This window comes from Spea bombifrons, chromosome 7, assembly GCF_027358695.1.
Source record: "Spea bombifrons isolate aSpeBom1 chromosome 7, aSpeBom1.2.pri, whole genome shotgun sequence".
Classification (NCBI taxonomy): Eukaryota; Metazoa; Chordata; class Amphibia; order Anura; family Pelobatidae; genus Spea; species Spea bombifrons.
The window spans coordinates 38,270,352-38,294,525 of NC_071093.1; the positions used below are offsets into that span (position 1 = coordinate 38,270,352).

Consider the following 24,174-nt stretch of genomic DNA (forward strand, 5'->3'; position numbering starts at 1 on the left):
TCAGCCCTGCTTGTGATGCGATGTAACAAAGCATTACTTCAACAGGGTGGTAGATAGGTGGAACGGTGTCCCAGAGGGAGTGGTAATGATTACAACAAGGGAATTTAAGCATGCTTGGGATAGGCATATACATATCCATAATAAAAGGGAACAAGAAAGACTCCATAATTCTATGTTGCTACTTGCACAATAAACTCACATAAAACATATTAAATGTATAACCTCACTATGCACTGAATAAACATTACCGTGAATATTTGGCACCAAAAGGGTTAAATTATTTTGACATTTTTTGACGTTTTCAGTATTGTGAGGCTGTTAAAGGGATAATTATTACCTGCGGATTGGGAGGGCTTTACAAAGACACGATATATGTACGTCGACGATCTCAGTTGTTCAGGATTGTTTTCGGTGCGTTCCTCCATCTTTGCCCTGTCCAGGTGATCAGAAACTTTTATTGTTTTATTACTTTCTATCGTTCCGTGGCATACTGATGTTTGCTTTTACGTTAAGGTTAGCTCGAGTGGGGTTATTTGGGTGAAGTATGAGCCATTAATGGACACACATAGTCATATAAAGCTGCTGTGGCCACCGCCAGCACCACGCGTGGCCGACCTCTCTGCTCTGCTCATACCTTTCCTAGTTCCAACCAAGTCCATTCACGCTCAACCCTCGTTCCTCCTACGTCTGATCACAATGATTTTCTGTCTGTCCATGCGTGGTGGGATGATGTGTGGCCCAGAATGAGATACATTTTCCTCTATGTGTTTACGGTAAATATATGTGGGCCTTGAGTTTCCAATTTATTTATATTTACTTATAATAATGCGCATTGTCAACATAAACCACTCAAGCATAAAGGTGTCCACTCCAGACTGAGACTTGTGATCAGGAGAGTTGCTGATTGCATGCATTACACATGATTGTTGTGGTTCACCCTCCAGAATCCATAGGGAGGTCACTGAGTCCCCTGCAAACTTTCAGTTTATACGACACACCTGTAGAGTCTCTGCCGCAGTAAATAGATAAAGACACCCCTTACAGAACACATGTTACACACATTACACACATTACACACGTTACACACATTACACCAAGGAGTCCGGCCAGCCTGTCCCAAATAGTCAATATTCTAAGACCAACAGTCTCGATTTCATAGATACCTCCCAGCATTCTGAGTTTAAGGAATTGGCATTTATTATCATAAATATTTGTGCACTTATTGGAGAATGCATGGCTGCCTTCTTTATTTTCACAACTGGAGCCGCACGCGCATTCTGTACGCGAGACACACCGGCACACACAGCTGCACACACCTGCACACACTGTCTCCTATCATCCTGTGGATGTCGACTTTGTTTCTTTTTTTATAAATGCAGTTAATGGAAGCGTTTCCCCAATGAAAATTCACACGTATCTGGGTTTTTGTACGTTGTATGTATTAAGCACTGAGAAGTCACTCTACGCTGGGTGCATGTAGCAGAAGTGACAGCCCCGGGTCTGTCGCAGCTGAAAGCCTCCTGGTGCTTGTTTAATTTTTGCATGTGAGATGCTGCCAGACCCCTCCCCTTCCCTAACTGTGTGAACTAAAGCTACGTGGACTTATCGGCAGCCTCCCGGCAGCGGCACAGCAGCCTCCAGCCTCCCTGCATCATAGCTGCACCTGTCCCAGACTTTGGTTCTGATCCACCTGTCCACCTCCGATCCGAACTTCGCATCCACCTGTCCACCACCGATCCGAACTCCACATCCACCTGTACACCTCCGATCTGAACTCCACATCCACCTGTCCACCTTTGATCCGAACTCCACATCCACCTGTTCACCACCGATCTGAACTCCACATCCACCTGTCCACCTCTGATCCGAACTCCACATCCACCTGTCCACCTCCGATCCAAACTCCGCATCCACCTGTCCGCCTCCGATCTGAACTCCACATCCACCTGTATACCTCCGATCCGAACTCCACATCCACCTGTCGGTTGCACGTTCAAGCGTCGACCCATCCTCCCCATCACAGGTACCAAGGATCCACGTGTTTTCCTTTATAATGCAATCAGGTGGGTAGAACATAAATTAAAACAGAATCAATGTTTAGAGTGAGCGTGCCGTGCAGACATGCTACCCCTCCACGTCTAACGTTCGAAGGGTTAATTTTGTCCTAGGATTGTGACACATATAAACTGACAAGTTCACTTTTTCGGAAACAAAGAGTCTTTTGATATTGTTGGGAATTTTATGTAGCCGGTGCTTATATACTTATATTATTTGGTGGCTGATGGAGGGATGATTTTTGTAGAGCATTTGCGATGGTTTTAAAATTGATGGATTAGTGATTACGGCAGGAAAAAGAAATCTGACTTTATTGTTTCCGGGATTAGGTTGTATAGCTGTCACCGACAATGTCTGTTACTTTTGTGTGAATTAAGATCTTGCTCCCTGTGTGAGTTTGGATTGAAGGGAATCACTCTGACCCGAGCAAACGAAGAGGAAACGGTGAAAAGAAAAAAAATAGGTTACTGTTATGAGGTCATAATTTGAGGGGTAACGTACAGTAGTATTTTTTAAATGATTGGATCAGCTTTAGGTCCATAATATAGTCTTTCGAGAGAGACTGGCCAAGATGGATACATTTAACGGAATAAAAAGCCTTCTGGTTATTCTAAATATAATAATTATACTTACAATAAGTGACATCTTAGATAAGAAGGACCGACCGCCAGACTCCTCTCTCGTGTCATAGTTTCATCCGTGTTTTGGGTGATCGTTCAACGATAGTATAGATTTTCACAAATAAGTACTTTAAAACCAGCAATTCCAAGATGGTGTCTAAAAGTGGAGCAAAAAAGTTCCGCTGGTTGCTATGGTGACTTGTTTTTACCACTTTGGTCCTCTACGTGGCCACTTGTGTATATATAGGAACACCATTTTTTTTGAATTTATGTTTATGGTGGCACGTTGTGTTGTATGTTGTTTTAGAATCGTGGTACACAAACACAACAGGTGTCCCTTTCTTCGCACAACTGCCCCTCTTAATGGTTGGCTGAGTATTACGGGAATTGAGCACTGAAGTTCAAAGCCGTCTTAGCTTTATGACTGAGGTAACCAACAGGTAAATCTCTGACTGCCATGAAACACCAGCTCTCCTGGAGAGTTATAGTTCCACAAAAGCTGAACTCTGGCCACGGAACTGCCCCCCCCCAGACAAACACGTGCAGATTTATATCGTAAACCTGCAGACAGCGTGAGGGACCACTCACACGAGATCCGAACCACCAGGAGCGTCAAGCGCGACAGTCCTGGTCATCCCAACGCTTTGGGGATGGAGGAGCTTTGACTTATCAACATTTCCCAGTAGTTAGGGCTGTGACCAGTTAGGGTTTTTAAACGGTGTTACCAAAGGGGTATTGACTTGACTGCGTCAACTATGTTGTCATAAGAAGATGATATGAGTTTTTGGGTGAGCTAATTAGGGCACGCTTTTTGCTCTGACCCATGGCAGGGTACCCCATTTTTCCAGGGACTGAAAGGCTTAGGCCACCTTATGACTAATACCCCGTTTGGTAGTTTTCATGAGGCTTGGCTTGTTGTGTTGGGAAACATTGGACAATAATCCCCAGTAACTGATGTGGTTGAGGAGGCCCCATCGTTGTTCTAATTTTTCAGTTGAGGAGGAGATGCGTTTAGATCTTCGGGCACCACGTCTAGAAGACAATAAACTGGTCAGGGTAGAGTCACCTTCTCTGTGTGTATCAGTGTGTCTTAACATGCGTTAATAATAATAATACAGTAAAGGGAATTTAAACACGCATGGGATAGACACACGGGGGGACCGAGGACTGATAACGGTCTGAGTGTTTACAGCAGGAAAAACACAGACTCGACGGGCCAAAGGGTTCTTCTCCATGTTTCTATGTGTCATCCTAGTTTATATCGTCCATTTTGTACGATATTAAACTTAACGTTGCTGTTAGATTTTTAGTTCACTTTTGTGACAATGCTACAGAATCTGCTTGCATTCTATAAATAAAACGTAGCAGGATTATTAATACCATGTGACAATGCTACAGAATCTGCAGGATTATTAATACCATGTGACAATGCTACAGAATTCTGTAAATACAATGTAATTATAATCAGAAAATACCAGGTATCTGTGGAGATTAATGATGGAGAACACCCTAAACTGTACTCCCCGACATCACTTCTTTTTGATAGAACCTGATGAAGACCCCATTTGCGGCATCGAAACATACAGGTTACAGCCTGTTTTTTTGTGTGAGAACTTCTAACATCTATAAACCTTTTAAACCCACAAAACTGAACTGCAAAATGTAATATTTGGGGAAAAAATGGACGACTGGCTTTATGTACAGGCCTGTCTTATCTAGGAGATACTGTTCCTTTAAACAACAATATACACCTGATGAAGGACACCGGCTACAGTCACGTGGAAAGGTGATATCCAGTGATATGAGTTTAAGAGCTGCGTTCAATGCTTATATATATATATTTATATAGAAATTATCTGTTTGTTTTTCTATATTAAAGGTGTAATATTTTAGACCTTTGTATTAGTCTATTGTATTTCCTTATCCTTAAACCCTAATCCTACATTTTCCATTTCTTTTCACTAAATAACGCTGTAGTAACATTTTCAATGTAATATTGGCAACAAGTAGATATAAAAAACCAATCCTATTTGTATACCAAGAGAGCTTCGTTTTCTCAGGATCTGCATGGTTATTCCCCCCCAGTACGTTATCTCTGCCCTATTCAGCCGCAGACTGGCCATCTGGCACGAGGGCCGTCAAAGTAAATAATCCCAATACTGACAAATAAACACAAGGTATAGGTTTTACACAAGGTATAGGTATAGGTATACGTTGTATCCGCATCTTGTCTCTAGAAGAGCAAATGTTCCCGGCTGGCGATGGCCGGTCACTGAATCGCATCAAGTAGTTTCAAAGATCTATACCTTCAACGTATGCATGTGTACATTTAATACACTCCTAAGAGAGTGTAAGCTCATAAGAACAGGGTCCCTTGTCTTCATGAGCTAGTCGGTCAATTCTGTACCTATATAACACCCTATGGCATCTGCCAGCGCTATGTGAATGAATGAAATAATTCAATTGAATAAATTTAAATGTGAATAAATTCATTGTGTTACTGGATATACTTTTAGCAGTTAGTATATCATATATTAGTAATAATTTAAATATAGCCGCGGAATAATCTGTTTCTACACACACATGAATAATCTATAGATTTTTGTTTGTAATGTCCCATATCTGCTCGTTTGGTTACTTATTATCTGGGAATGTTTCCCAAGTCCAGGTTTCAAGTTCTCTTTCTTGGCCCTCGTAATAGAACAAGGAGAGGAGAGCAGGTTGATCTGATATTTTTTGTCATAGAAATTCTGTGACAGCCTTTAGAAAAAGCTGTCCGATGCGATTTATCGTCACACCGTCATGTGCTTGGCAGGACGCCTGGGCAGCAAAAAGTTTTTGTTGAGCTTTTTCAGATCTGAAGTCATCATTTCCTCTGTAAGTCGTCTCTGTAAGACCCCGGTACTTAATACAAGTCACTGAACCTTAAAGCCATGCAAATACTGCTACTTTAACCATTGTTTAACCCCTTCAGGACTAGTTGTGTTGAAATTAGAACTGCAGGTGTCCATATATACAGACTGAGTAATCAGTATGCAAATCAGACTAAAAATATAGATTTCCTTTAATATTTTGTAATTTCTAGGTTTATTTGGTACTTAAAGTAAAAATGAAAAAATGACTTCTTATGTGGTTAGCAGTGCAAGATATTTTTTTTTTGGGGGGGGGTTCTATATAATGTCAACCAGCTGAAATGGTTGAGCAGTAATATTTAAGCAATTATCCCACGCAGTTTACAGTCCTCCTTAAATGTTGGTTTGGAAACTTGTGCTTGTCTTTTATATTAGATTCTAGCAAACAGTTCGGTAAATAGTCAGAGACAACATCATTATAATCATGCAGAATACCCTGCACAGCGCTGTCACATTACCTTCCATTTCACATAGCACATTCATCAACACAATATTACACATTTTTTTTTTTTAAATGATGACGTTTAGTAAATCTCTCTACCAAACTAGCTATGGAACTCGTCATGGTATCTCCAGCTATGGAACGGGTTATGGTATCTCCAGCTATGGAACGGGTTATGGTATCTCCAGCTATGGAACGGGTTATGGTATCTCCAGCTATGGAACGGGTTATGGTATCTCCAGCTATGGAAGGGGTATGGTATCTCCAGCTATGGAACGGGTTATGGTATCTCCAGCTATGGAAGGGGTATGGTATCTCCAGCTATGGAACGGGTTATGGTATCTCCAGCTATGGAACGGGTTATGGTATCTCCAGCTATGGAACGGGTTATGGTATCTCCAGCTATGGAACGGGTTATGGTATCTCCAGCTATGGAACGGGTTATGGTATCTCCAGCTAAGGAACGGGTTATGGTATCTCCAGCTATGGAACAGGTTATGGTATCTCCAGCTATAGAACGGGTTATGGTATCTCCAGCTATAGAACGGGTTATGGTATCTCCAGCTAAGGAACGGGTTATGGTATCTCCAGCTATGGAACAGGTTATGGTATCTCCAGCTATGGAACGGGTTATGGTATCTCCAGCTATAGAACGGGTTATGGTATCTCCAGCTATGGAACGGGTTATGGTATCTCCAGCTATGGAACGGGTTATGGTATCTCCAGCTATGGAACGGGTTATGGTATCTCCAGCTATAGAACGGGTTATGGTATCTCCAGTTATGGAACGGGTTATGGTATCTCCAGCTATAGAACGGGTTATGGTATCTCCAGCTATGGGACGGGTTATGGTATCTCCAGCTATAGAACGGGTTATGGTATCTCCAGCTATGGAACAGGTTATGGTATCTCCAGCTATAGAACGGGTTATGGTATCTCCAGCTATGGAATGGGTTATGGTATCTCCAGCTAAGGGGGGACCAACTACATATCAGTGTGTATGTATTTAGAATATGATGGCACAACAATGCAGGCTAGAACCCAGAACTTCCTCATCTTCAGGTTCCGGGTTCTTCCAGAGACTTGCATTACGGTGTTTTTAGGTTAGCATTTGTGACAAACACACATCAGAAACCATTGGAGATCATCAGTGGGTGCCGGATTACCCACTGCCTACTGCTCAATCGTCTCATTTTTCTTTTGTAACCCAAAGCCGTATATTACCAACATTATCCTAGAAAGGCTCTGCCCAAAGCTTGCCGAATCTGTTTCCTCCCAGACAGATTCTTCCTTTTATAATTTGTTGCCCCGTGTCCCTGGCGAGTAATTGCCACACCGGCCACTCTCTGATTTTAAAAGCATTTAACAGAGATGTGAATGTGGGTGATATTATAATTCCTGCTTATAGTCATCTAATGATGGTTACCCCAACGGAAATGTTTTGCTCAAATACTTGATAAATAAATAAAAAAAAATAATAAAAAAATTAATAAATGTATTAATAAATGTGAATTGCTTTAGGTTTCTATGGCATATCCGTTCCTCCTTTTTGTCACATGACAAGTGTTCCCGGTAAAGAAAATATGATTTTACAGGATGAAGTAGTCAATTCTGGCCCTGGTTGGACAGGACCTTAAAGTATATGTCCCATGGAAATAAATCATTTTGTACTTTTATTAGTTGGCGTGTCTGACTGTGTGATTAAGACTGAGCCATTCTATTGTTTACCACAGGCAGGATTGGGGCTCAGATAACAGGATGAGAACAAATCATTAACACGCAGTTACCAACCCAAAACATTATATTATCCAAAAATGTTTTAAAAAATTTGAAAACATCACAATATTTGGGAAAACATCATTAGAATCTGATGTTAGTAATGAAATAATTTGGTGGCAGATACTCTTTAAAGACTTTGTTAATATCAGTTTGCATTGCAGATGTGGCAGACCCCGATGTAATAAATAAAATAAATGCTCTGTATGATTTTCCACATATAGAAAAACCCAGATAAAAGTGCGTTCTTTGCGCAAGAAAGTTAATATTTTTAATTCCTACTCACATTATGCGGAGCTCTGAAGCTCTATTGGTGAAGGTATTGGGGTGAGATCTAAGCGCCCAAATATGTATAAGTTTAGGAGCAACAAATAGCGAATCTCTTACTATTGTGTGCTACAGGTTTTTGTATCAGAAATGGAAGAGGTTAATACATAAACTTTACTTTCTTAATGGCATAAAGCCAATGATGAAACATGCTGGCACCCAAAGCACATCCTCTTCCATAAATTATAGGAACAATGAATTACACTAGACTAATACGGCCTAAAATCAGTAATAACAGGAACACGCCGGAAGCCTTTTTAAGTGATTTTTTTTAACTAAGTCTTATATATAGATGAAATTGCTGCATTAAATGCGACCATAAGCTACGTGGACAGGATACATTTAGTATTTACATAAACATTGTAGACCACAAGTCTAGAGAAGGTCACACTGTGCCTTGGCCAAAGCTTAATTCTGTACAGGCTACATAAATAAAATATTTGAAGATGTCTTAAAATCTCTCGGGACCCGAAGTAGCCACACGGCAGAGAAATCTCTACTCTTATAGATATTCACTTGTATGCTAGCGATTATACCAAGCCATAGCGTCCTAAATCTGTATTCTTGCCAGGTCTCCAAGTCTAACGCCAGGTATCTGCTTTGGCAAAGCGGAATAGTGATTGCTGTGCAGATCTCCATGGGAAGTTGTAAGGCCAGCTGCCATATCTAACCAGAGAAGGAACCAGTCCCATAGATCACATGCTACTAAATAAAAACCTTTTTCGGTGTCTAAACATAAAATGAACGCGGGCATGCGCTGGTGATATAGGCCACGGGAGATGTATGCAGTGTAACATGCATGGTATGGAACAGGTGTTGGGAAACCATTAGATTTAGGTAGCCAATATTATCATGAACAATTTAATGAACCTAGTTGAATGCCTATGCCCCATATATATAATATGATGTTATGTAATATATATAATATCTAGTGTTTCAAAAATATACATATTCGTGTCTTGTTGCATAATGTCAGATATAATGTATCTCACAGGGTTCGTTAAGCAAATGGAACTCTGGGAAATAACGTACAAAATGAATGTATTTATTCTGAAGAGTTCTTCACACCCACCAATCTAAGACGTTCGTGTCCTCCATGCTTTATGTAGGGTTGGAGGAACATAGAAGAAGCTGCTATTACCGCTGGGCTTCGCAGGGACAGGGAGCATATTGCATTGCACTCTTGGGTCATAATTTAAATGCCGTTGAAGCGAATGTAAACATTTTGTTAAATCATTTGTTGTATATTTGTTTCTTTTTATGAAATGTCACCAGGGAAGTCCTTGGTTCTCCTACAACAGTCCCTCTTAGAGAAACAAGCATTTATCTATATTAATTTGGTTTTATTTTTATTGCTCACTACTTTCCTGAAAGAAAACAAAACTGGTTTATAAAATAGCTAACGTGAATGTTGAGTTCTGACCAGTTTATAGTCAATCTTACTCGATATCAAATGTCTCAGGTAAGTCAGAGTTAGCGTGATCAGTAACCTCCGTGGCGTGATCAGTAACCTCCGTGACGCTGGTCCTCCTTACATGTTCATAGAGGCTTTTAGATTTATTTATGGTCTGGTACCGGCCCGTCAAGCCTTGTCCATGTGTAAACTGATGACTGAGTACTTATACTATCATATTTTATATGATTTTTAATGTTTTTTTTTCATGTGTCGATAATTACTGGAAATTGCCCGACAGCTGTGGTTGCTGTTGAAACTAAACTTTATAAAACATCTGCTGATGGGTTTCATGAGCCCAGTTTCACATGTTGGCTTCTGACGCTCTATTATTTTCTTTCACAGTGTTTTAATGCGTAGACCAGGAACCTTTTGAATAAGAGACATCCGTTTGGAAACGGTCTTATTCTTTTCTGTGGAAATATGAAGACAAAGACAAGAGCAGCCAGGAGAAGACTGGAAGTCGAACAAGATGAAGAAAGCCACAGCCAACAAACCTCAAGTGAGGAGGACTCTGTCAAGAGTCCAGCTTATCGGGAAAATAGGAAAAACCCAGAACATATTAAAAGCAAAAAGAAAAGATACTCATCTAACGGGAAGGAACATACCATTCGAAGGCTGGAGAGTAACGAACGAGAGAGACAGAGGATGCACAAACTAAACAATGCCTTCCAAGCCCTTCGAGAAGTCATCCCGCATGTCAGAGCGGAGAAGAAATTGTCCAAAATCGAGACACTTACACTAGCAAAAAATTATATAAATACTTTAACTGCCACCATCCTAAACATGAGCAGTGGATGTCTGCCCCCCGTGCAGGAACCTGCCTCGGATATCGGGGGGAAGCTCTACCAACATTACCAGCAGCAGCACGGAGACGAGGACAATGAAGAACATTTGGAGAAGTACTCCACGCAAATTCACAGCTTCAGACAAGGGAGCTGATGTGAAATGTGTCGGAAACATTATAAACTATTCATCTGGCCCGATTGCCAGAAAACAGACACCTCTATTTTGCTATATTCATTTGTACGTAAAATACCCCTGATAGGCAGCATTGGTGGCACCTTAAATTACTCTTAGATAGCAGGCAGGTTTTGTGAAATCCAAAAATTGAGTGATTACATTTCTGATAAACTGCATTATGACGAATCACAAATCTGGGTGAAATTATGCTAAGGTAGCATATTATCTAGCATTATTCAATTTGCTAACAATTTTATTTGCATGCATGCAGTCTGGATTCATTTTTGCCATTAAAAAAAAGTAGCCAAGAGAACTGTATAAACGTTGATGAATATATATATATATATATATATATGTAAAGATATTCAAGCGTATGATTATATGGACTTTTAAGCATGTTTGGGGTGAACCAGCTTACTGCAGAATATAGTATCTTGGTTGATTTACAAAATAAAATATATTAGCGTTAGAATAGTGTCAACTGTCAAGCCCCCCCAAAAAACAATAAAAAAAAATACAGTTTGCAGAATTGCCTCGATGTCAACATCCAAATATATATTAGAGAGAGTGAGTAGAACATGTGTTTGAAATATGCCCGTGTCTTTATGATGAGACCATTTACAGAGATAACCATTTCCCCTTAATTAAAAAAATGGGGTCGTTCTACAAGCTCCCGGCCGTTCTGCGAGATACATGTATCTTTGGCGTGAGCACCAGGGAGGTTGTAGAAGCACTGATCAGATCTTTTGTGTATTTCTTCCTGGAATTTGGGGCCTGATGCTTCTTGGTCGATTTCATTCTTTTACATCGTCCTGGAACGAGGTGAGTACTTGGCCTGCAGCTGTAGACGCTAATGCCCTGTCCATCCCAGATGGTCATGTTGGGAACACAATGACCTTCCCTTTAGCTTATCCTCACTGGGCACTTACTTATCGGGGGGTCTGGGTAAGGGGTGTTGTGCCCCTTTAAATGACTGTAGCACATTTAAAGAACCATAGAGATTTATTGAGGATCGGGTGGTATTGAAATGAAATGGAAAATGTATTGCAATATAACCAAAGAAAATGAAAACAGGGCTCTAACCTGTGTTTTATATTTAAAGGTCTCTGTTTTCATTGATGACCTATAATGTAATATTATACCGGAATTCTCGGCTAATACTGTGACCTTGTATTATTTTGCGACGGTAGATGATACATTCTATTTTGTGTGGCCATTTACCATCTTATGTAAGAGTGTTTGCTCCCTTGATTAAAAAAAAAAAAAAACTTTTAGATTCTCAACAATGTATACTTAACGAAAAACCCTTCCGGCTTCTGCCAAATAACTTTCCCAATGGCTTGGATGCTGCCAATTTTAATGTTACTTCTCTTCCTGAGTTCTGAGAATGAGCCGACGGGGACTCGGTAGAACCTGGAAGGGTCTTTATACAACTTGTCAGGAGCTGTTGTTTTCTTGAGTTTAAGACTTTGTGATATGTTGAAAAACATTGTTAAAAATCCATCGTTTCCACTTTTACCGTATTTCTAGTACTGCAAACCTGTCAACTTGATTTATTTCACTTAGAAATTGCATTGATTATTGGTTGTTAACCCTTTAACAATCAGGCCGAGGAGACGGAAGTTCCAGGTGCTCATGGGAACCTCATCACCAAACGTTATATTATCGTATGGATATCATAAGTATAGCCTTATGTAATGCAGTCGAACATTCTGTCGCATACAGGTGTCAATTTGCATACTGTTCTATATTCATGTTGTATTTTTAGAATAAAGTTTTCCATGTGGTTTAGTTTGCAATTCTTATCTCCCCGGCTTGTATACATTTACTGGCTTTACTTTGATGGAAAATCTTATAGGCATGATAACCAGAAAATAACCATGTCACAAAATGTGTAAAGCCAAGAAACACGAACTGTTCATGTGTGAGTGAATGAATGTGTGTTTGAATGAATGTGTGTGTGAATGTGCGCGTGTGTGTCTTTAAAGAGAAAGGATTGTCTGTTATTAAGGCACAAGGAGTGAAGCTCTAGAAGAAGTGTCTCTTCAATAAAAGTAGTGTAAACATGACACAGTTGGAGTCACATACATATAAAATGGTTCAAATAATCTTCTTGTGACAACCGGATCTGCCATCATTCTCACGTACAGACTTTATACAGGGGCCCCAAATCTTCCGCAGCCCATCACTATTTCTTTTTTAAAAAAAAAATCACACTTTTCCCTCATGTTTCTCAGTGTTTAATAAAGAGCCCCTTGTTTAAACCCCTGTCCCCCAAGGTCTATACATTTTTTTTTCTAAAAGCCCACCCCACGTTAAGAATTACAGCAGCCTATCTTAATAAAATTGCAAATACATTTTGTAGGTATGCAGGGGGAGTACGCAGCAGGGGGGTGTGGGAGCCCCAGGGGGCCCTCCAGAGACTGACACACACAGCTGTACTTGTAACAAGTGTGCAACAGATTGTTATTCTAATAGTTCAGGATATGTATAACAAAACTACTAAAATGGTGCTTTTGATCCCTAGCACTTCCCACCATCCAGCCAGTGAGGGCAGAAAAACATCACTGTGAGTAGAGGAAGAGAGGAAGGCACGGCATCTGAGACAAGGCTTGTGGAAGTCAGCATCCTGTCTCGCACGTTTGGGCTCAGTGGGGATCATGGTCTAGTTGGGGAGATCCCAGGGATTTGTAGAACCAATAGAGGTCTTTGCTGGTGCAGATCCCATGTGCTTCCATGGTGGCTCTTCAGTCATAGTACGCAGGTGATCCTGCCCATGCCCCCTTCTGGGTCTAAACATACCCTGAACCTCTAGGAAAATTATCACCTTGCGGACAAGCTCGGCCAATGTGCCTGAAATGCCACCTTGTCTCCCACGCCATTTTGTTTAAAACTGGCCCTAGGGGCATCTATCAGACAGCGATCTACATTACTCAGCACCTTCATCACTGTGTCCATGTTGGCAGCAAATGATACAATGTCACACTACATGCACTTATGGCTATACACTTCTAACATGGAATTACTGCCGTGTTTAGGCCCCTGCTGTGCGATGACATCTTAATTCGGACACAACGTTACCAGAGAGGCTGGTTTTGTATTTTTATGGTAGTCTTTTTAGGCAACCTCTTAACCCAATAATGTTCCTCTTTCTATAATAAACTCATGACAGGCCAAGTTGGAAATTAAAGCGAAAACAAGTGTTCTGTCTTTTAGAAAGAGTTAATAACTCAAACCCCATGCCACCAAAGTTAACTGGTTAAGCTGATGTTCAGGAAAATGTCAGGAGGATGACACGTTATTTTCCTCTTTGCCAAGTCCCGGTACAAAGCACCGTCTCTCCTGCCAAGTAGCGATCTATAAACTAGAGGATACATATATGAAGTTAGTTTGTGTGCGTGCTTAGTTCTGCAGTTAAACAAAATCACTGTTTGCCTTCTGGCTTAGTTCGTAGGAGAAATACTGTTTGATCAATCTTTATTTCCTTCTCAGAAAAAAAACACATAGTTGGCAGATGTATAACGATGTAACGATGCCACACGGGAAAAAGACAAACAGTAGCTAAAATCTTAAAATTATTCCCTGGCAACTAGGAGAGCCTCTTTTTCAGACCCAAATGGCCATCCCTGGCAGTCTCAAGTTTTTTGCCCCAATCCCAGGGTCAGATTCTGAGGGTCACCCAGTTTGAAGATTCCCCTTCCTATTCTGCACAGCGATGATCATAGATAAAGACTGTCAGCTGGTGGTTTTGCTATCAGGATGTTATGGGTGATATCTCTACTTGAATGCAGGTGACTCAATTAAGTTTATCTTTAAATAGTGACAAGTCAAGGTTTCCATGAAGATGGGTATTAGAGCCATTTGGGTAACATATCAGACAAGTCTCTACATAGGATCTTCACGATGGGCTACTAAAGGGTTAATACTCCAAGCATCTCAGGGGCAGCTGATTTTGAACATTCCCAGGTATGCCAATATGTTTAGGTTGACATACCTGCTTGAATGAAGTTGATTCAATTAAGTACATCCTTAACCCCTTAAGGACAATGGGCGGTCCATAAACCCATTGAAAACAATGCATTTTAAGCCCGTACATGTGAGGGCTTTGTCATTAAGGGGTTAAATAATGACAAGTCAGATTTACTATGAGGACCAGTATTAGAGCCATTTAGTGAACACATTTGGCAAGTCACTTAATAGAGTAATCGCAATGGGCTATTAAAGGGTTAATATTTCAACCACCCAGGTACAGCTCATTTAGAAACTTCGCAGATAGGCCTGGACTGGCACACCGGGCAAACGACTTGTGGGCCGACGGGCAACAGCAAGTAATGTGAGGACTTTCATCTCCAGCCGGCAGCCATAATTATCTAATTTGACATCCACTGGCCTTAAAGCAATAGATCCTTCCAGTCAGTCCCAGTCCATCCCAGTTCCCGGGTATGCAAATATATCTTTTTTATGCATAAACTGAGGAAGTCTCTCTATAGAGAAAAGCTTCAATTATTTTAGTATTTGAACTCAAAACAAGCTCTGTAAACAAAACCCCAAAAAACAAAATTAAAACTATTGCAGAGCTCCTTCTCACTTTGGTGCCTTGGGGCATCAGGGATTTAGCAAAGTCAATGTACTAACCCTTTGCACCCTGCACCTGAATAAGTTAAGGTGAATTAAAATACCCTTCTGCCATCTGTGAGGGTATGATGGCAATGGCAAGGCAGATATCAAGCAGGTAGACATGATTTGATAATGACAGGGTCATTACTATTCCCCCCAAATAAGTGCAAACTTCTGCTGCGTACTGTAAATGTATACAATGTATATACAATATATGTATACAATATATTAGCATGGACCCCACAATGTATGGTGAAAGGCTCACACAGCGGACCCTCCAACAGGTTAAAAATGCCAATTACTTCCTATTGTTACTTTTCCCCACTGAAGTTATTGTAACCCCTTAAAGAAGAACGCCCGCCAAATTTACTTCATTGTGTTAAAAAAGAGTTTTCACAAATAGTGCTGTTTGCATGGTTGAGAAGATATGGTTAAGATAATTCAGTTTTATCTACATATTTTCCATTTGCACATTTTGGCTCCATTATATGTAATCTACTAGACAAACTCGCTGACTCCCAAACATGCTGCTTGTGCTAAAATAGAATGTCTGAGTTCTAATCACCCGTCTGGACACTCTTACTAATAAAAGTCTATGGAGCAATGGACTTCACATTGCCATAAATAATTAAATCATTACTGTATAGAGCGCTGGATATAACGTGCAAAGAAACCTATTTGCTTAACATACCAGAGAACGCAATAAATGTTTGTGTAAGTGGAACCGCAGCTTCATATGTCATCAGTACATTGTGATGTCAAAAAATCGTTTTCTTTTGTAAATCAGCGATTTTGTTAAGCACTTTTTTATTTTAACAAAGTACAGATACAAAGAAGTTACGAACAGTCAATAAACGCACCTGGTGCTCCTTTTATTTTGCTAATATAGAAATTGCTTTTAATTGCATGTTACTGTGCAAACAACTCTGTTAATAAGTGTAAACATGGAAATACCAATGGAAAAGGAACGCCGTACATCATGCTGCTTACAGAAGTCGCCTTAAGGGGTGCCGGAGTGTGTCGTAGGTGGGTGGCATGTCCCTTCCTCCAGCTTACATACAATCATTCTTTAAAATAACTTTGCATTTTATCTACAAAAAATAAGAGTAGTTATACAAAACTAAAAAATAATCAATTTGAAGGGCTTGGTTGAGTAACCATCCGTGTGCGCTCCATGTTTGCTCTCGCCCAAGGCTAGGCTATAGAACACTTGGAAGGCTTCTGATGGCTCCTCCTTAGGAGTGTTATGAAGGACAAACACAATAAGCGTCTCCTGCAACCAAGTATAGGATGGACGTATTTCTCGCAGGAGAAGAAGTGTTAGAACAAGAGGTCATGATCTCAAACTACAGGGTCAGGGGCTTAGATGTAGTGTAAGGAAGATTTACTTTACTCACAGGATGGTAGGAGAATAGAAGAGCCTCAGATCAGAAGACTAATAGAGCGAGGGGATTTAGGCGCATGGCTGTCCTGAATATAAGAGAAACCCAAAGACTGATTATGATCCGAGTCTCTACATCAGGAAAAAATGCTTCTTATCTACCATCATTCCTGCAGCATTTAAGGAGTTTTTAGTAATCTTAGAGACTTAACAAAGACAACGCTCACTGGGTATGGCCCGTCATAGGACATGTGTGCATTACGCGCTTTAGTAAATAAACCCCAACCATTTTCAGCTCCAATTTATGACCGCCGGTAAGGGCTGTCTAAGGTAAAGGATTGGCCGATTAATTCCCAAAAAGGTACGCAGACCATTTAAACCCCTGCAATGGTCGGACAGGCGACAGACACAAGCGCGGGGACATCGTTAGTACCCTATCGATATTTGGCCAGTAGACGAAACACACGGATTCAGCATTAGCAGAATTTATAAGAAGTGATAAAAGTGATTAAATAAACATATAATAATAAACCAATTATGACTTTTATATTTACACAATGGCAAATACTGAAGACATATACAACGAAGCTATAATATTGCTGTACATTGCCTTGTTATAAATTAAACGTCATCACTTCATGGAGTTGTTTAAACATAACATGTTCAAAATGTCTCACCAAATATGGGGGAAAACAGCACTAGTATAATCTTTACTGAGAGGTATTTAGGCAACATTTGAGTTTATTCCACATTTTGAGTTGACACAAGAATTCTGGCAAATTTCAAACGAATGGCTGAATAGATAAATATATCCATTTAGTGAATAGACACCTGAACGAAATCCAGTGTTAATCTGGTTGACAAGCACCATGACATCCTCCATGTTTTTGCTGCTTAAAATAGAAAATATTACTTTTTCCTTTGTACACTCTTAGGTCATTTTTGAGTTATCTTGAAGTAAAATGTGGGTATTAAAAGAGAACTAGAAATCCACAGTAGATAATGGAAGATACAGCATAGTTTCTTGCAATAATCATTAGAAACGTGCCCTTCTTGGTTCAGAAAAATAATAAAATAATATATATTAAATATATTAAAATAAACAAGCGGGCTCCTAGGATCCAGATGCCCAGAATTCTACATAGATTTGTCCAGCGCATCTGCCTGAACACAGGTAACAAATTAAAGTAACTAACTGATCTGGGGGTAGGTTGGGCATTTCATAAAGAAACTTCAACACGTATAATAAAAATATTCTGGACACCAGTTACAGAACTCTAACTAACCCTTTCACAATGTGAACGTACGGGGGAGAATATTATAGGACTCAGCCATGGGACTAGAGATGATATTACTAAATTAGACAAGCAAATGAACAATGTATCCGTGATAAAGAGACTCCGTTAATGTAACGGTATTGAGGGTAAAGCCCACCGCAGCTGGCACCGGCAGCAGTATGCTTCCAGCGCTTCTTTCCAACCATACTATTTAACCACCATTAAACCATACTCTTTATATGGGAGGGCCAGGCAGAGTTTTACATGATTAAAATGTTTATTAACGGCCATTTCTTGGCAAGGAGTGTGGGCAAGACATCTTGAAACAGTCATAAATACGGAGGAACGCGTTCATATTACAGCACAGCTAGGCACAGGGACATAGTACGTGGTGTGGAACTCCAGAAGACCAAATGTCAAGTTCCCTCCTTGGTTTTAGAAGAAAACAAGGGACATGATGCTGTTTTTCTCTATTTTTGACTATATTCTGATATATTGAAGTTCTCCTACCCTTTATCCTATGTTAAATCGCAGCATTTTAACAAGACACACTAAACGCCTCCTCTTCCCATGCACAGACACCTCAGCCGGAGTGCTGCTGGGCTCACTGCATAACTTAGCAGACATGGCAAAGGGTGCTGGGAACCTGTGAGTAGCCACATAACTACGAGCCATGGAATAAACCGCATTTATAGTGTTATAGTGAAAGAAGAAAGGGACGGTGGACAACATCTGCCCCTTTAACGGATGGCCCTGTGGATATTCACCAAATTCAAGATAAAGTAAAGTCCTTTCTGTTATCGTGCAGCCAACAAGCAACCATGCTCAGGACTCAGGACGCCATGAGCTGTAGCTTGGCTATACCCGGAGGTTTTCATGCTACATAATCCAAAATCAGTTCACCGGGGCAGAAAGAGCTTCTACAGACCAAGATTTCACAGTATACTGATTTGACGGCTACATTTTTTGACACAGTCTGATTTTATATGAAACGTCCTATAAATAAACAGGTTTTGCCAATAACTAACATTTTTGACCATGGCTATTTAACCGCCATATATTTTAGCATTTAAACTGAGATTGTACTGGACGCGCAGGCATCTAGCAGCTGGCTGTTAACGAGGAATGATTTTCTCCCGGTTGTTCATCAGGTGGATCCGCAGACTGACCGATGTCTTTCTCTGGCTGAATGCTGCTATGCGCCATGTTCCCTCTTACGGTGACATGTTCCCAGCCGCCCTAAAACACACATACGATGACATATTCAGAGAAGGGCTTTTTACATACTATGCTGCAGTTTTTATATGTTCCCAGTACAGACAGCGGGGCAAAAGACCAGAAACGTCTACCCCAGGAGGCAGGTAGATACTGGCAACGACACACAAAATATAGAAGAAAAAAAATAAGCCGAATATAATGGATATTAATATTAAAAGTGCTATTGTTATAAATTATGGAGGACATTAATAATCTTGTCTTTAAAATAATGAAAAAATAATTGTGTTGCCAAAATTCTCACTTGCTTAGAAACCCACATCTATAATCTTTTATTAATACTTCATAACTGTACTACTTTTATATTTAAGTAAATTGAAATACAGGACTTAATAAAACATAAAAGTATAGAGGGACTTTTTAAAGTTAGTTTCTCGTTAAGGGTTAATGTTCTGACCTAAGGTGAGAAATTATTTTAAACGCAAACATTTACAAAAAAGGATGCCAAAAAAGATTAAGGAATAAAATGCAAGCGTATTATATAAAGGATTGTAAAATCTTTGTGGTTTAGCTATTTTGTTTTATGAAGCCTGATATCTTTAAAAAAGATTACCATGACTTGTGTAAATGCCAGGGGACAATGTTCCTCACTTATACAGCTATTCTAAAAAAACAACAAAAGTACTAACAATGATTTCCAACATGTGAGACAATAAGGAGGATACATTGGTAACCTCAGATGTACTTTTGTGGGATTCAAAATAATTGAGATTCTATGTTAGGTAAATTTTTTGCAGATAAAGTTTCCTTTCAGGAACAATGTTAACAGTTATAATAGCTATCTTCACCCTAAAAACCATATTACAGTCCAGAATTATATATATATATATATATATATATATATATATATATATATATATATACACACACACACACACACGCACACACGCACACACGCACACACGCACACACACACAATACAAAATAGGCAAAAGAGGTTTGCACAAACAGGCATGTTATTGAGTCTTACAAAAGGTGGTGGTCAATGTATCCAATGTAGCCTTAATCAATACAAGATTTATATATATATGAGCAGCATGAGTGAAAAAAGGTGTTGGACCAGAGACATGATCCCAAGACCTGTTTGCTTCCCAAATTAGAGCTTTATAAAAATAAAAAATGGCCCTGGCCTAATCTGACTCACAGAGAGACCCTGCCGGGTTCTGCAGAGAACATGAGGTTAAGATGCCACAAGGTGCCACTCACCCCGATTCCATAGTCCCATGTGTGTCCCTTAAGTTCCATTGGATGCACCCCTAGCCGCCGACAAACCGTTCCACAGCTCAGACTGCGAGAACCCTGCACTTTGTCTGCAATCACCCAAACCTACGATTTACATGACGTAAAAGAAAAAACCCACAAAAGGATTATTTTGGGAGAGACAACAATTTAAAATTACACAAGAAAATACAATTTAATTAGGAACTGGCGAGATGTATTAATATTAAGAAATAAACACTACAGAACACATGTAGTCATACATTCCCATGGTTAATTCTTTAAAGAATACAATTCCCTTGGTATACAGTCTCATGGGGGTTAGTCATCTATTGATATAGTACGTACCTGATCAATGGGTCCCACCGACACCTTACGAATATTGTTGGACACGTGTTCCCATGCAGAGCCTTGAGGGTAGCTTGGGGTAATCCCCTGTCTAAACCACAAATTACCTTAAAATAAAAAAAAGTGTAGCATTACCTACGTAGTTTATGTATATTAATCACATTGCCTCGACAATCAAAGAGAAGCCTATACCTTGCATTGACTTTTAAACATTACCCAGCGCAACATAAAATGATTATCGGGATGTTGGTTTGAGCGGAAATGAGATTCTAAAACATTTGGGCCAAATTTAAATATCAAGTGCCCATAGGCGCATGCACTAAAGGGAAGCTTTATCCTTATTAAGCCTTTTTGGGAGTAAATAACACATTCAAATTTCAACATTTCAGCCATTTTTGGAACTTACCATTTTCATCCACAGCAAACACTGACGTCTGTCCTACGGAGACCTGCTGCAGCTTCTGCTTTTTGGGCGAGGGTATGTGGTACCAGCTGTCCCCTTGACAAGACGAAAGAAAAAAGTTAGATTAACAAATTATGTTCTAACCAAAACAAAAGGTAAGTTTTTAACATATTTTGCCACAAGGAGGTTGGATCATGGAGTTTCGGTTTTTTTCAACTAAAAACAAAAAATAAATTCTAGACAGGCGGGGGGTTTAAATATTTAAATCCCACAATCAACTATTATTCAGGGACCAGCTATGTCAAAGTTTGCACGCTTATTGTACATTTTATGAGAACTGCACATCACTTACAGTATGTCTCTCATGCCATAAAAAAGTATAAAAAAAAGGTAAAAAATATATCACAGCGCGTGAAGATACAACGCACTGCACACAATCGATTAGCTGGCAGAAAACGTCGTATTGTGCGACTTACAGTCTAAGTGTGGCTGTTGGGCTGATTCTGGACAGCCTTGCAAAGATCTGAAAGTGTGACAAGAACTGCAATCCAGCAGCTAAAGTGCTGCCTCTTGCCAAACTTTCCACTGAGTAAACAATATTGTGCAAGACACGGGCCGGAATCGGTTAGATTGTCCTAGGTTTTTTTTTACATCAAGATTATCAGTTTCAAAGTGGTGGTAGAATATCCCGCGTTGATTGTTTACCATTGTCATATATACATATTTGCCTTCTTATTAAGGCTGGGAGAAGGTCACCTCTGATATAATACTGCTATTTGCCTATTGCTTCTTAGTATTCCGTACATATGGTGTCATGTAACGTGGAGAAGAGCTCGCGGGCATCCACAAGGCAAAGAGTACGGTTAGCGTTCCTGTGTACATGACATTTAGGCTCACCGGTAAAGAGCTTGATGTTAGAACTCATAAATTATGGCTATAATGACAGGTTTGCTTTGGTGGTTACAGCTGTGAGCAGATATATTCTCTATGCCAGGTTTGTTTTCCCCACTCATCTCTCACCGTGAATAAAGAGTGCTTGTGTAGACACCTTCCATGTAACTTCTCTTTCATCTAATTCTTTTTTTTTTGCTCTTTCTTGATATTGTTCCAACCAATCCACTTCAACCACGCCTGTTCCTGATTCTATAGATACTAGTACACTGCCGATGTATTGTAACCACCTCCTTCAAATCACTTTGTCATTCATTCGCTTTCTCCTAAGTGTTAAGTTCTCCCCTTAGTTCCCAATGTCTGTCTAATTTTATGGAGACCTTTCCTTCCAAATCTTTCTTAATTTCCAGGTTCTTCGTATCCCACAAGACCTCTTTTCTCTACTAAACACGAAATGCTGTCACCTTTTAACGGGCCGTTATTTTTAAGACGATATTACCATGGTCTCAAACCATTAGAGGCTCTAATTCTAAGCTCTCTATCCAAGGCGTTTGCTGCATTTATGGTTATTTGTACTCCATAATTCCCTTCTCTCTTGGGCTTCGAACCCAAATCCTTCAAATTGGCCTTTTTTACCACCAGTTCTTTGACTAACTCACCTAATATTAAACCTAGAAGAAATTTCACAGCACAACACTCTGTGTTACGGCATGTTCTGTTATCTGAATGAAACCGCCATGTAGCATGTACTATGGCCCATAGCTTAAACAGTAAAGAACTTTGTTATGCATTCATATAGTTGTTCCAGGCTCAAAATGTAGTTTCTTTACCAGCAGGTTGTTTGGCGGACACTGAACCCCTGTAGAATGCGGATCCGTCCCTGGCGATTGCCCAGACTTGCAGACATCCTCCTACCGATATTGAGATGAAAGGCTGGTCTGTGCCCACATGGAGCCATGAGGAACCCTGCAAGGTAAAAGGTCAGTGTCATTCGGTGTCGAAAGTAAACATCCCTAAATGATAAGTAGCCAAGGCTCTTATATTCTAAGAAAAAATAATGTAGTGAAAGTTCTATGTGGTATGTTGGCTCCTGCAGTTTAGCTCTTTAAGTGTTTAAATAATTGGAGTCACCTACTGAAGAACCGTTCCGACTACATATTCTTAAATCATTCCATTAATGGTTGGACAACAATGGTGTTAATAATACCTCCGGGCATTGCTTTGTAACCCCAAGCCTGCACAAAACATCTCCTTTGTTGCTGATTGCCCACAGAGCTATCGATTCCGTTTCCGTTTCCCTGCTCGATGATATAGAAATGTCCCGCAAGGGGATGGGAGGAACCTCCAGCCAAGGCCCGCTCGTAACAATTTTACATTTCCTGGTGAGACAGGACAGACTCAGTCAGCAGATATCGAAAAACGGGTTTTGCCATCACTTCATTAACAAGGCATCTAGTGGCGGCTACTTTCCACAACCACGGGACAGATACATGCTTATCTCAAATGGTTCATAAAAAAGATAAAAGGTATACTAAATACAATTCTGTATCCTTCTTAAATCGATGGCCATTTAATCAGAGACCCTGTTGGAGGTCTTGCCATCAATCACCATAGAGAAGCCATGGAGATGCAGAGTATTTGGGTCTTATGCTACTCTATGGATGTCTCAGTGGTGCTTTCTGTCACAGTTTAGCTCCATCTCCTAGGGACATGAAGACCTTCAGGTCTGTGTGTTATGATAATAGTGCAAAAAAGTAATTTCAGACAAAGTAACATAGCAAAACAACTATCTGTTACTTTTGCCTTTACTGCCAAAAAGGTCCAATACGAAATGTGATTTATGAAATATATTCGGCGGAAGCCAGATAGACTTTGCTGCTACTGAAAATCTTTAATACCCAACAGAATCTGCAGTCACATCGGTCTCATACCTTGCCCAGCGTCTTCGTCTCACAAAATCCTTCATGGTCTTGTATCCGTGGTATGATCTGAAAAGTACACAAACTGTCAGCTCCCCAAGATGACCTCGCAGTATACCATACACTGTGTTGTGTTGACCGAATGCATTGTTTTTTTTTTTCAATAATTCCTATGCCAATTCCAACAAACTTCTCATTCTCTGCAATGACATTCACTTTTATGAGATCCAAAATTCAGATTAACCCTGCAGTGGCTGGTCTGATGCTTGTGCTGAAGTAATGCATTTTGAAGGACCA

General features: G+C 40.1%; 2 protein-coding genes across 3 annotated transcripts in view; one reads left to right on the forward strand and one right to left on the reverse strand.

Moving 5' to 3' along the window:
• Positions 1 to 1,857: 1,857 nt before the first annotated feature.
• On the forward strand, positions 1,858 to 10,695 carry BHLHA15 (basic helix-loop-helix family member a15). 2 transcript variants are annotated; one of them, XM_053471483.1, is made up of 2 exons: positions 1,858 to 2,063; positions 9,931 to 10,695. In XM_053471483.1, the coding sequence occupies exon 2, from the start codon at positions 10,009 to 10,011 to the stop codon at positions 10,525 to 10,527; it is 519 nt and encodes a 172-aa protein (XP_053327458.1). In that variant the 5' UTR covers positions 1,858 to 2,063; positions 9,931 to 10,008; the 3' UTR covers positions 10,528 to 10,695. The 2 variants fall into 2 exon arrangements, with proteins under 2 accessions (XP_053327458.1, XP_053327459.1); XM_053471484.1 differs by having other exon boundaries at positions 1,858 to 2,023.
• A 7,991-nt stretch (positions 10,696 to 18,686) lies between these two features.
• TECPR1 (tectonin beta-propeller repeat containing 1) overlaps positions 18,687 to 24,174 on the reverse strand; it is a 28,729-nt gene continuing 23,241 nt past the window's right edge. Inside the window, exons 19-25 of the mRNA XM_053471474.1 lie at positions 23,890 to 23,946; positions 23,166 to 23,337; positions 22,789 to 22,924; positions 21,071 to 21,163; positions 20,665 to 20,771; positions 20,305 to 20,424; positions 18,687 to 19,062 (exon numbers count right to left, since the gene is read on the reverse strand). Of these exons, the coding sequence (XP_053327449.1) occupies positions 18,925 to 19,062; positions 20,305 to 20,424; positions 20,665 to 20,771; positions 21,071 to 21,163; positions 22,789 to 22,924; positions 23,166 to 23,337; positions 23,890 to 23,946 (823 nt within the window). The 3' untranslated portion in view covers positions 18,687 to 18,924. The remainder of the gene's footprint in view (positions 19,063 to 20,304; positions 20,425 to 20,664; positions 20,772 to 21,070; positions 21,164 to 22,788; positions 22,925 to 23,165; positions 23,338 to 23,889; positions 23,947 to 24,174) is intronic.